General features: G+C 45.4%; 1 protein-coding gene across 1 annotated transcript in view; it reads right to left on the bottom strand.

The window, feature by feature from the left end:
• GFRA1 (GDNF family receptor alpha 1) overlaps positions 1 to 13,749 on the bottom strand; it is a 227,997-nt gene that overhangs the window by 41,457 nt on the left and 172,791 nt on the right. Inside the window, exons 6-7 of the mRNA XM_068549057.1 lie at positions 6,773 to 6,882; positions 3,947 to 4,081 (exon numbers count right to left, since the gene is read on the bottom strand). Of these exons, the coding sequence (XP_068405158.1) occupies positions 3,947 to 4,081; positions 6,773 to 6,882 (245 nt within the window). The remainder of the gene's footprint in view (positions 1 to 3,946; positions 4,082 to 6,772; positions 6,883 to 13,749) is intronic.

The following is a 13,749-nucleotide window of genomic DNA, read 5'->3' on the forward strand; positions in this document are numbered from 1 at the left end:
CAACACTGGAGCCTACCCCGGCTCTTTGGTGGGGCTAATGGTGGACTCTGGGAGGGCTCATGCCAAGGAATACTTCCCAGAACTTCTGCTGCCAGCGTCCTTGTCCTCACAGTGAGGCACAGCCACCCCCCGCCTCTGCAGGAGACCCTCCAACACTAGCAGGTAGGTCTGCTTCAGTCTCCTATGGGGTCACTGCTCCTTCCCCTGTGTCCCAATGCACACACTACTTTGTGTTTGCCCTCCAAGAGTGGAGTCTGTTTCCCCCGGTCCTGTCGAAGTTCTGAAATCAAAGCCCACTAGCCTTCAAAGTCTGATTCTCTAGGAATTCCTCGTCCCGTTTCCTGACCCCCAGGGTTGGAAGCCTGACGTGGGGCTGAGAACCTTCACTCCAGTGGGTGGACTTCTGTGGTATAAGTGTTCTCCAGTTTGTGAGTCATCCAGCCAGCAGTTATGGGATTTGATTTTATCGTGATTGCACCCCTCCTACCGTCTCATTGCGGATTCTCCTTTGTCTTTGCATGTGGGGTATTTTTTTTGGTGAGTTCCAGTGTCTTTGTGTCGATGATTGTTAAGCAGTTAGTTGTGATTCCGGTGTTCTCAAAAGAGGGAGTCTATTTACTGTTTTTTTAAAGTACCACATCCCTAATTATGATACTGGGGTAACTCAGTGGCATTCATAGAAATTTGGCAGCCAGTAAAATCAAACAGCAAAAAAGTGTGATTCGCTACAACAGAGCACCTACTATGAGCCCAGCATTGCTCAAAGTACAAACGCAACCCGTTTCTTTAAAAGAAAAATCTATCCCAAACCTCATCAATAATATACAGTGAAAATTTAAGAAAGATTATTTTTTTTCCCTTTTTGTTCCCAGTGGTCCAAACAAAATCTGCATAATTAGGAAGGAGCAGCTCTGTTAAATGAAAAGTTTAAAATGTAAAACTTTAAAATCCTATTATAATTTCATGGGATTAGATTGTTTTTATGGCACAAGTAAATTGGTTGTGTGTTGTTCTCCCCCACAAGATGAATAAAAAACAGTTTATAATCAGGTCCTCGGGGATTTGGCATGGATTTAGGAATTTTTTATTTCATATTCATTGTATAAGAAATGAAACTCTTCCATTTGGGACCTGAATGTGTAAATTTTTAATATATGACTCTTAGCTGGCATTTTTCAATATACAAGACAGAATAATTTAAGCCTAATCTTCATCTTAGAAGGGACATTTTGTTCTAAAATTGTTATCCTTTAAGTTCAGCAAATTGTAAGCTTGTTTTCTAAAACTACATTTTTTAGGCTGTAAGAAACCGCTTCAAGTTAATATCAATGCTTCTAATGCTCCCATCCATGTTACATGGCTTAACTGGTGGGAGGAACGTAAAGAAAGAGGTACTTGGGGGACCAGTTTCCTTAAATGACCCAGGATAACAACAAGAAAGCAGCAAAACCTTCCTTTTTCTTGTTAAGGCATGTAGATTCAGGAAACCCATGTCATTTGTTGAAACTGTCTGTGATTTCCAACGTGTTTGCCTTGCCATTTGGGGAGACTGTTTGTCTACTTGCTCATTCATTCGTTCAAGTGTCAATGGAACATCTATTGAGCGCCAGTCACTGCTCTGTGCTGGGAATCGGCAGGGGACAACAATGACAGCAACAAGAGACAAAAGTCCCTGTCCTCGTGGAGGTCACATTCTGGTTGGGGAGGCAAATAAGTAAAGTATATAATACATTAGGTGGTGAGAAATCCTTGGAGGAAGATGACGCAGAGGTGGGGTTCAGGGAGCACCAGGATGGGAACGGGGAACTGGAGTTTCGATGCAGTGGTCCAGGGAGGCGAAGGTGGCACTTGAGAAAAGACTTGAGTGACAGTAACTGATGTCTCATCTCTGCCCCGAGACCATTCTGCTCTCTTCCCTTCACCTCGGCCATGTACTTTGACTTGAAAATAACTGTCTCCTCCCCAATTACCAGAAGTAAACAACAGGCTGGAGTCATGCTCACGATAGGGGAATTGGAGGGTGTTGGTTTATTTGAAGGGAGCAGAATTGGGTTATTGCGTTTGGGCTGGAATCTACAAATTCTAATTCTTTCTACTCTAGGGCCTGTTGCAAGAGACTGAATTTACAGCCCTGTGTTCCATCTAATCAAAGTATAAATGGAATGACTATGAAAAATTCTGCCTGGCTTTGGTCACCGGTGAAGACCAAACGCATTTATTTTTATTGAAAAGTCATTAGCAATAAGATACCATTATCCCCTTCACCAAAATACTATTAAGCAGGGACAACTTTAATTTCTCTATGAGGCAGTGGTTTTCCAGCCCAAGTGAGTATAATCTTTTTTCTCACACTAACCTCTATTGTCATTGCTTTATCTTCATTAAAACTTGGATTCTGCCAGAAGAGTGTGCAGGATGTGAAAAAGAGGATATGTGTGTGTGTGTGTGTGTGTGTGTGTTTATATATATTTCTTTTTTTTTTAGTCAAGACCAAATAAAAGGCTTAAGGTGTAGTTCCTCGGTGTGCCCAATGTCTTGGCAAATGTCTCCATACTTTAGACTAGTTTTATGGGTTTAAATTTCACTTAAGTGTCCAAAAGCTTGTTTTAGTTTTAAGATGATCAAAGCATTTGGTTATAGCCAAGTACCTACTGAGCAAATCACTAAGATTTGTCTTTTCAACAAAAGAAACAGTTGAGGAGGTTTTAGAAGTAACACTTAAAAGCTTTCCCATGTGCGTGCAGTAAATAGTTTGCTAATTCTTTAGAAATCACTCAGAGCACCATGGAGAAATTGTCACCTGAGGGCACAGTGCTCAGAGGGGTAGGTGAACCTTGGTCCACACTTCCCACTGGGAAGTCATACCTGGTCCCCGACGTGCAGGCACGTGTTCTTGTCCATCAGGCCCTTCAATATCAGGCCTGACACAGAAGCCCTCAGGGCACAGGGGGCTTTGGATCCTATCTCTGGCACGACTGGTTTAGGTGAATACCAGCTGTTTATTCAACTGTGAAGTGGAGATAACACCTGCATCTCCTAGGTGCACGTTACAGTCAGTGCGACAATGTACACGGTACACTTCTCACAGACTGAATTTGCACATAGAGCAGGCACCCGATAAATTAATGGTGGCGGCCACCGCAAACTGTGAGTAAGGTGTTCAAGCATCTCAGCTGGTTCATCGCCTAGAGCGTGCACACCTCGGTGGACAGAAGGGAGACCTGGCACAGTGCTTACAGAGTTCATCTGATGAGGCCCATCGCTCAGACCCGTACATTTCTCTCTATCCCTCTCCCTCTGGGAAACATGTTTCCAAGTTGCCTAAAGGACCCTGCAATAATAACCAGTACTGTTCCCAAGCAGAGCCCACCGCCCGCCCCCCAGCCCCGGCTCAGCTCATCTCCGGAGATAACCGACCTCCTGAAGCTCCTGGCTGCATCGCCAGCCGATCTCACTCAAGCACCGTTACTTCTCCTCGGAGCCAACCCTGAACATCCAGGGGGCTATTGATGTTAACATTCTAATTTTTCTCAGAGAACCCTTGGAGGCCTACCCCCATCTAACTTGTCTGAGCGTCTCACATTGTATATTCTGACCAGGTTTTAAGAACTGCTGGAACTGACTTGGGGTTGGTTGCCAAGATCAAAATCTCATCTGTGGGTAGGAATGTTCTTTCCCACACAATGTACCCTCGGTTATTTGCATCTCTCACTCTCCTGGGCCTCTGGACTCGCCATCTTAGCAGCACCCAGTTCATCACTTGCTCCGGCCGCTCTGCATTACATAGTGTGGCCAAAAGGAGCTGGATTCACCGGCAGCGATCAGGAAAAAAAGGGACAGAGAGAGAGAGAGAGAGAAGGCAGACACAAGAAACACAAAGGGACAGCTTGAACTTAGAGGGGAAAACATGTTTGTGTGTTTGTTGCCTGTTGTTTTTCAAACTCACTAAGACATGTGTTGTCCTTGAAGAAATTCAGAAATTTCAAGCACTCCTCCAGGTCGTTTCCACTGTTGTTGCAGTCACACCAGGGGGCCACGCTGAGGCTACTGGAGTCTATGTAGTTGGGGGTCATGACTGTACCTAGAAGAGTAAAAAACAAGGCGTTTTATTCTTGTGTGATGGTATAAACTTTCCTAGAGCCTAAAAAGAAACAAATGTTCCTCTGACAGCGGATGCACCGTGGATAATTACAAACATTGTGTTTGCTGAGTGGAAAATTAGGTTAAGCAGTGCATTTTCTTGGCAATTTATCTTGAGCACATAAAATAATTTACACATTTACTTAAAAAGTTCTAACAGAACTCCTTGAGCTGCACTTAGGGTGTTTTTCGCTGCACAAATGGTATGGATGTCATGGAGTAGGAGAGAATTAACTTAGAATGCATGAGTTGCCAAATCCCTTGCATTTTCTTGAAAATGTCATTAATCTTCAAAAACAGATAGAGCTGGTTTTACACATCTTAAAAAATCCTTTTAGGACGCTGCCTCTACTTCCCTCGGAAGCAACGGGCTCCTTCAGAGTAACCCAGAGAAGCTTAGAAGCTATCCTTATGGGTTACCCCAACGTTCTGGATGTATACAAGGAGGCTCTCAACTGATTTAGCGTTCCGAGTTGTGATGGAATTGGAAATAAACAATGGAAATTCTCTAAGCCAATGGCTCCTGGAGTATTGTCTTAAGAGTCCTCAAAAGTCCTCAAAGAAATGCTGGGTGGCCGCTCTTGCCTACATCTTCCTGTGTATTCATTGTTCTTCTGATGAGTTCTGTACTGGCACAAATAAACAATGCGTTTATACTTAACACGACCCAAATGTCTCCTCCTGGGTGGCTCACACCAGGCAATGCCTACTCGTGCCAAGAAGTCTTCTGTTTTTATACAGTTTGTGGAATTAAGAAGTAACAGGCAGTCCAGTGAGCCACGGGATATATTTGGTTCAGAAACAGAAAAAAATATTCTTTTTAAGCTCTTCTGGGTCAAGGGCATAACTTCTTTGCCCTACATTACTTACTGACTTGAACTAAATAATGTCCCATTATACCTTGGGATGAAAATGTCAACCCACAGCAGAGAGAGAAGCTTCTAACTTTGGGTGAGAAAGGAACGGGCACCCCCAAACGCTGAGTGAAGAGGTTAGAGTATGCCTACTAAGCACCCACTGTATGCCTGGCACCAGAATGGATCCCTGACACTTGGAAGAAGTAGGAACAAGCTCTGTCCTGAGAGAAGTTAGAACCCAATGACCAGAGTGGAGGGAAAGAGCTGGACCCAAGAGAGAAATAAATTTTGGTGCATAGAATGCATTGTCTCAACCAGTTATTCCCTTAAATAATGAGGATTTCATCATCCTCAGGCCAGAAACACCTGGCAGTCCTGAGGCTTGGCCCCGTATGGAGTATTTAATGAGCATGTGTACTTAGAAGGTACAGACTGAGCTGTAAACAGTGATTATATCCTGGAGCGGGGCTGTAGATCTTTAACACTGTCTCCTTTGGGTTCTCTGTATTTTTTTTAAAAAAAACTCTTTACAATGAGCACTCCTTACTTAATTCAGTTTTTTCTTAAACTTGTAATTCCATAGTTGATAAATAATCCTACTAGGGACTACTTTATTTAAGAAAAGGAGAGAGTGAATGCAAATTTGGAGGGCTGACTTAAGGGAGATAAGCTCATGGGACCTATCCATGAGAATGGTCAATAGCTGGTAAATGGTATTACCCAAGAGAGCACAGGTATCCTTGCAAAAAAATAGTTGGGATGAGTGTGCAGGTGCCTGCAATATCCCTGCATTAAAAGTACAGTCAGTGATTTTCCCAGTGGCTCTTGCTGAAGACACTCTGGTGACAAAGAATTTGGTCTGGGCTGTCACTCTTGGTGGGACTTTCTTTCTGCCTGGTGACTTGTGTGATCCTGGCAGGCGCTCACACCCTGGCTGAGCCATCAGGCTTCTGACAACCGTGATTTCCCTCATCCTTCCCTAGCCTTCATTACGTGTTCCTTCTCAAACGACAATCGTGAGCGAGCCCTGCCACCAAGGCTGCTGCAGCCCTGGCACCCCAGAGCCCTTCCTTTCCTCCTGCTGCCCCCGTTTATCCTTGGGTACAGATCTGCCTCTTTCTGTCCCTCTTCCGACTCGCACTGGTGCCTTGTTTATTTGCACTGCTCCCCGGAATGCCAAGAACCTGGTTCCTCTAACGCCTTAGGTCTTGAAAGACCAAAAACACTATTTCTGCTATGTCTGTTCTCAGGTGAAAAAATTAGGGGAAACACCCCCTACCCACCAGGAGCTGAATCACCCAGAATACTAATGGCGAGCAGGACCCCCAGTACTCAGGGATTTTCTTTCCAAAGGGCCATTTCTGGAAAACAGCCTTTCTGACTTCCCCAGACTGAATGACTTCCAAGTTCCCTCTCTCCAAAGTTCCCTAATTCAATTAACTTGGTTTGACTTGCTCTCCTCTTCCATAACCACGCTTTCCCCCCTACTTTTGTTCTGTGCGGTCAGTTCTCCAACTGAGACGCTTCCCAGGTCTTCACACTTGCTGCCTTCCCGTTCTTTAATAATCCCTGCTTCCTGCCTTTGCGCATCCATTGCCCTCCTTTTTTTCCCCCCCTTCTTCAGAGGCGAGTCCTAAAGGACCCAACATCAAAACACCAGCACAGAGCATTCCTAGGAGATTTTTACATCCACAGGGAGCTACAGGCTACAATGGAAGGAGTCTGAGTATTTGTAAACCAGCATTTTCTCCCATCCCATGTCTCCCCAGTCTTACCAATAAGCCCCGAGTAGGCGAGGAGGCAGTCAGCGTAGTTTTCCTTTAGACAGCTGCTGACAGACCTTGACTCCGGCTGGCAGTTGGTAAAAAAATCCGCCAGGCGAGATCTGCAACAGGAAGAAAGTAGGGGGTGGGGAATATGCTTTAAAATAGCCTAAGCTTCTGGACAGACATAACTTTTCTTTACTCCTTTCTTGATAGGCCTTTTTCCACACCAAAAAATACAGAGAACGTGAACTCTTAAAATATTAGCATCCTCTCTTACACGTGCCCCTAACCGTCCCCTCGCCCACCTGTGTGGGGGTCTTGCAGAGAAGTCTTCAGGGCCTATAACTGGAGAAATCTAGCTGCTTTGAAGTTTCCATTCAATATTTATTTCTGACTAGACTTATTTGCATCTTTAGGAAATATGCTTCTCCACACACTCACCGGAGATCCACACTGGGAAAATATTTACTTAATACAGAAACATGTCCCTGGCATCAAAAGAGGATGCTATAGCCCAACTGCTCCTGTAATTACTAGTGGCTTTAAAAATACGTGTTATCTGTCATCTAAGTTATCTCTCATCCACCACCCCAGGGAGGGGGCAGTGGTTTATTCCAGCCAAGTGATACTGAGGAGGAGCTCGCCTTTCCAGAACTGAAGGGAAAGGCAAAAGGGACGGGGTGACGCTGGCTCGGGTGCAATTTCACTGTCTGACCGGGTGGAGGGGGTCCACTGATCAAAGCGAAGCATCTGTCTGCAGTTTGCTAAGCCTCCAGGGGCCAGCTCAGTCCACCCAGAAGCCCTGGGTGGTGGTGAAGGTGCAGAAGTGAAGACGGGGCCGTAGACAACACCGGTCTGGGGAGGAAAAGGGCTCTTTGTGGCCAACTGGCTGTTTTTCAGTCTAAAGACGATATTGTTGGAGAAATCCTGAATGAGAGCTGGGGCACCCCTGAGGTCATCCGAGCAGACCACAGCTCTATGTGAAGAACACAATGGACTTCAAGAGAATTTAAATTATCTGGCAATTATGGGAGACAACTGACGTTTGTCTTAGCTTTCTTCCCTTTAGCTCACCCGAGTTGCCAGCCAACATACCCAGGGCTGTTTTTACTTCTATCCACCCAAGAAACTGTATTTACTTAGCATACTTAATGATATAAACAAGCTTGCCTGGGTGGAGCTGAGCAAGGTAGGATGTCTGGAGAACACGGAGGTTTGTAAAAGGCCTGTAGGATGCACATTCTGTGTCCCTTTCCTACAACTTTAACTGGAAGGGGATTAAAAGGCCTGATGGGGTTTCCCTGGTGGCGCAGTGGTTGAGAATCTGCCTGCTAATGCAGGGGACACGGGTTCGAGCCCTGGTCTGGGAAGATCCCACATGCCGCGGAGCAACTAGGCCCGTGAGCCACAACTGCTGAGCCTGCGCGTCTGGAGCCTGTGCCCCGCAACGGGAGGGGCCGCGATAGTGAAAGGCCCGTGCACCGCGATGAAGAGCGGTCCCCGCACCGCGATGAAGAGTGGCCCCCACTTGCCACAACTAGAGAAAGCCCTCGCACGAACCGAAGACCCAACACAGTCAAAAAAATAAAACAAATAAATAAATAAAGTAGCTATAAAAGGCCTGATGAAATTATCTAAGTTCACAGCACATTGAAAAGGATGGTTCGTATGGGATTGGTCTCTCCTTGAACCCTTGTAAACAAGGCGTGTCTGAGCTTCCCTACTTGTGCCAATCTGTACATCCCGTATGTCATGTGCCTGGTTCCATGACTGTGACCCCCCGGGGCAGGTGTTGAAGCTCTGCTTTATTTTCTTTGCACAGCACCTGACACGCCTCAGACAGGCCCTTTAGAACGCTTCCCAAGCAGGGCCATGTGCTGAAGCTAAGTGGCTTGGCAAAATCCTCCAAATGAGGCTCGTGCGTATGCCTGTGTACGTGCCTGGATCTCTCCCACGGTCTAAGCCTAGTTGGTGTTTTCTGACTCTAACTGAACACACTGAAAGGCATAAAACCTGGCCATTTTCTGTAGCCTGGTTAAAGGATTTATCTTTCAGAGGAAATCCCTAAAGGTGACTCAGGCTTACTCAACTGGCACCAATGGCATCCAGCTTGGATTGAGTGTTAATTTCAGAAGAGTTTCCCTGGTCATGAAAGTTAATGATCTCATGGCATTGGGCTACTAACTCTGCAAAGGCCAACTGTGGTTCAGGCAGCTGCGACTCCAGTTCTGCACACAACCCGATCAGCTCTCCAACCTGGCAGCCCCGCGCTCCCAGCTGCCCTGCGGAGACGGTCGAAAGGTCGCGCTGTCTCCGAGTCTCCTGTTTCTCGTAGCCTCTTGAGCAGACTATTAACTGAACAGCACCGTGATGCGGATTACTATCCTCCAGCGCGAGGCTAATGCCACCAGATTCATTTTACTTAACAACCTCAGAACTGACTCACAATTGGACTCTGGGATGAAAGGCTAATTGAGTCCGTCTGCTGCAGAGAACGTAACCCTGAGTGGGAGGCTAAAACTAGATATACTGCTCTGAGCATCACCCCAGACAGGCTGGTTCTGGAGAGAGGATTGTCAGCACAGATCCCGGTCCTAAGACAAAACCAAGCCAGTGGACGGCAAGAGCTTCAAAATAATCGTGAGCACATGCAGCGTAGCTAAAGCACTAACATTTCCCTGGTTCCTTCATTTTTGACCCACCTCCCCCTGCCGTTTATACTTGGAGACAGGATGGCCACTTTCTGTGATTCACATTTTACAGATAGAAAAACTGACGTCAGAGGAAGTTTATACAGTGGTTCCTGGAGCCGGCTCATTACGGGCAGACTGGCACCTTTTCACGAATTTTGCGAGTTGGTTAACATCACAGTGGTAGCTTGAAAGTGGCCTTGGTGGGAGTATTTACACAATGGTAATCAGCAAGCGCTACACATCAGGGTCTTGTGCTGTTCTTGGAGAACCAGTTGTTACATATTTACTGGCACAGTGCTCTTTAAAAACCAGCATGATGTAGTCAATCCCAGAGATGAAGGATGTGTCGGGTCTTGGGAGTTGAGTCCCAGCTCTTCCAGGACAGGCTTCCTCTCCCTTTGTGTCAAATGGCATGTGAAATGGTGTCGTAAATTAACCTCCAGTCTCCAGTATCTTCCAAAGAGAGAAAACAGTCCTCCCCAAAGATCCTCACATCCCAGCAGCACAGTCCTCTGAAATCTCTCAAAGCAACGTGTGCAAATGATTACATGTATTGACAAAGCCTCTGACTTCCTGCCCGTTCCATTCACTGAATGATGGGTCAAGTGCTTGTGATAATAACGATGAATAAGTTCCCTGTCCCTGAGCTCAAATAACCTGTCATCTAGAAGCTGAGAGAAACAAGTAAAAAGATTATAATACTACAGTGGCTAGCTCTTGATAAAAGGTAAGGAAAGCTGCTAATAAAAATAACACAACGTGAATGAAGTGTTTAGTATATATTAGGTATGCCTTCATACACTTTATATTTTTTCCTGACAACTCTAATAAGGTAAGGACTATTACTTTGTTATCCTAATTTTACAGAGGGGGAAACCACAGCTTGAGAGGCTGTAATATTGAGACTGAGACTTGGAGGACGGCTAGGATCCTTCAGGAAAAGGTGGAAGAGGGTACTCCGGGCAGAAGGAAGCAGTATGTGATAAAGTAACCATATTCTTAATAATCCCAGGGTAACAATTATGGAGTGTTTGTACCTGCCAGGCACTGATCTAAGTGTCTGGCATGTATTCACATATTTAATTTTCACAACGACCTTAGTAGGTGATACTATCAGCCCCATTTAACAGATGGAGACACTGAGGGAAAGAGAGGTTAAGTAACTCCTTCCAGGTTGTAGAGCTCTGTGCTGGAGCTGGAATGTGACCACATTCTGTGGGACTCCAGAGCTGGAGGACATTCTCAACCACTACACCTAACACGTGCATCATCCAGAAAACTGTCAGTCGATCACTTGAGATGGTGGGACCACGGGAGGCAAATGGCTGAGTGACAGAGATGGTGCTGGCAAGATCACCAAGGGTCTTGAATGACCTAAGAGTTTGGATTTTATCCTGAAAGCAGTGGGAGTCACAGAAGGATTTTAAACAGAGAAGTAACATGAGCAGATCTGCAGAGCAGGAAGACTCTTGGGTGTCTCAGTTATTAAGCAAAGATTTGCTTGAGACCTCTTCTGTGTCCCCCCTGCTCTAACAGCGATGAGAAGAGCAGGACACTGGCCAAAGGCAGGAGGGACAATGGTGTTGGAGGCTGCAGCCAGCGGAGAATTGAGGGCCAGAAGGGGAGGAGGGAAGGAAGATGCCCTGAACGGTGGGTGTTGCTAGAATGAAAGTCAAGACTGCCAAAAGGTGGGGGCAGAATCAGGGTGTGAACAGCCATGGAATGTGGAGGGGGATCCGGGAGAGGACAGTCTGCAAGGAAGATAGTGAGGTGGCCTGTGGGTGTGCTAAGGTCATGGCGCCTTGGGAGTCAAGCGCCTAGTAGGTTGTGCGAGTCCCGGACCTTCATCTGTCCAGTTGCCAAGCAGCCCCAGCATCCCAGGACCGCCCCCTGCACACGACCTCCTGCCCACCCTGGGTTAAGAATCACGCCGTAACCTTTTTCAGTGGCTTCCTCCGCCTGGGCTGCAGTGATGCAAACAAGAGAGCTTACATGGCCAGTGTGGGATTAACAAAGAAATTCCACAACTGCATTTCTTCTGGAGACATGAAATCTCCATGACGACAGCAGTGATGAACCTGATTGTTTTTCTCTAAGAAAATGAATAGGCACTAAAGTAGAAATGTATCTCCCTGCGAAAGAGAAATTTCCCACCCTTAAAGAGAAGAAAAAGGCCGGCAAATGCCAAGTTGGCCTTAGGAAATCTGCTGAAGAGAAAACACTGGTTTATGCAGAAAATATCATATTAAAGGAAGCATGTGGCTAACTGGAAATAGAAAAATGATTATAATGATAAAATCTAGGAGCGTCTTAAACAGCAGATGGCCTTTTGACCGTGGGGGGAAAATCATTTACCTACTTTTTCTGTTACCATTTTAAGGAAAATAGTGTTATGGCAAACAGGTAAAAAACATACTAGTAATGCCCAGTTTCACTCATCGTGGATTATTCTAATCCTTTAAATGTTTTTTTTTTTTCCAGGGCAAATCCCATACTTGGACACGAGCTGTGTGCTTGCTGGAATGGAGACCTGGACAAAGAATTGTGAGATCCTGAAAGAGATCCAGGCTCTGACACTAATAAACCAGAGTTCCTGAACACGATGCTTGACTACTTAGCTCTTGGATTTCCCTTCCACTTCAGAAAGACAGTCTATTGGACACTTGAAGCTACTTGGAAAAAAAAATCCACTTGTTTTTGAAGCATTCTTATTATTTTCATCCATGATCCCATTCCACCATTACACATGATTTAGTGCCAAGGCATTTGGTTTCCTTTGAGTATAGAGACCAGATCTTTCTAGTGGATCCCCTCGTCTCACATGCGAGAAAGCTGAGGGCCAAAGAGGTTAAGGTCCTGCTCACTGGCACATGGTAAGTGGTGGCAGAGGGGCCTTCACTGGAAGAGGAATCGCCAACTGCCTGTAACAGCCCTGGAAGGAGCGAGTGAGGAGGGTGCTGGACTTTAATTACCCTGGGATTGAATTAAAGTCGTCAAGTGTCTAATTGCTCTGTGCCTCCCACCATCTGACCAGCTTTTCTTCAGAGCCTTCTACCTAAGGTTCCCCTGATTTCACAGCCTCAGCGAGTGCTTTGCCTGCAATGCTGGGGCTCAGGAGGGGCCAGAGGGTGCAGACAGACTCTGCCCAAGAGGGTGGTGAGTTTGTCAATGAGTGAGGCTCCCCTTTATTAAGGAGTCTTTGGGACAACACCGCTGCCCATACAAGACTTGCCGATCCACCAGCAACTCAAACTCGGAACAGGATCCATTTATTCATCTGCTCAGGTAAGAAATCACTGGCATTTTTCTCTGAATCCAACGTGAATGTTAGGGCTTTCAAGTCTTGGTTTTCAACTCAAGCCATTTAGTTTCTGAAAGCTTTCTCAATGGGTCAGTTAGAGGAGCCCCAAAATGACAGGCCTGGGAGTGACACGCATCTGTTTCTAATCCCAGCCCTACCTTCCATGGTTAAATACCTTAGTAAGGTATTTAACATCTCCAATCCTCAGTTTTTTCACCTGGAAAATGGGGCCAATGGTATCTAGCGTTGCCTTAAATGGTTGCTGTGACACCTAAGTGACAATTATATAAAGCACCTCGCTCAGAACCTGGAATACACGTTGCCCAATACATTTTTACTTCACATCCCTTCATCTTTTCTCCCCAATTTCTGGTCCATTCTAATGGGAAGCCCTTGCAACAAAAACATAAAGCAAGCTCAACACAGAGAAACATACATTTTTATCTTCTGCTGGCCCTTATATTACATACAGGCAGACCTCAGAGACATTGCGGGTTCAGTTCCAGATCACTGCAATAAAGTGGATATTGCTTTAAAGCAAGTCACACGAATTTTTTGGTTTCCTAGAGCGTATAAAAGTTATGCTTCACTAAACCACAATCCATTAAGTGAGCAATAGCATTATGCCTAAAAAAATGTATGTACCTTAATTAAAAATACCTTATTGTTAAAAATGCCAAAACAACTGCAATAACAACATCAAAGATCACTGATCACAGATCACCATAACAAATACAGCAATAATTTAAAAGTTTTAAATATTACAAGGATTACCAAAATGTGACACAGAGACACAAAGTGAGCAAATACTGTTGGAAAAATGGTGCTGATAGACTTGCTCAACGCAGGGTTGTCTCAAACCTTCAATTTGTACAAAACACAGTTTCTGCAAAGTGCAATAAAATGAAGTAAGTATTTAGAACAGGTTAATCTGTGTAACTGAGGGCGGTAAGTCTGACCAAAACAAATTTGACGAGTCCGAAGCCAGGAAT

The sequence above is a fragment of the Eschrichtius robustus genome, chromosome 7 (genome assembly GCF_028021215.1).
Source record: "Eschrichtius robustus isolate mEscRob2 chromosome 7, mEscRob2.pri, whole genome shotgun sequence".
NCBI classification, from domain to species: domain Eukaryota; kingdom Metazoa; phylum Chordata; class Mammalia; order Artiodactyla; family Eschrichtiidae; genus Eschrichtius; species Eschrichtius robustus.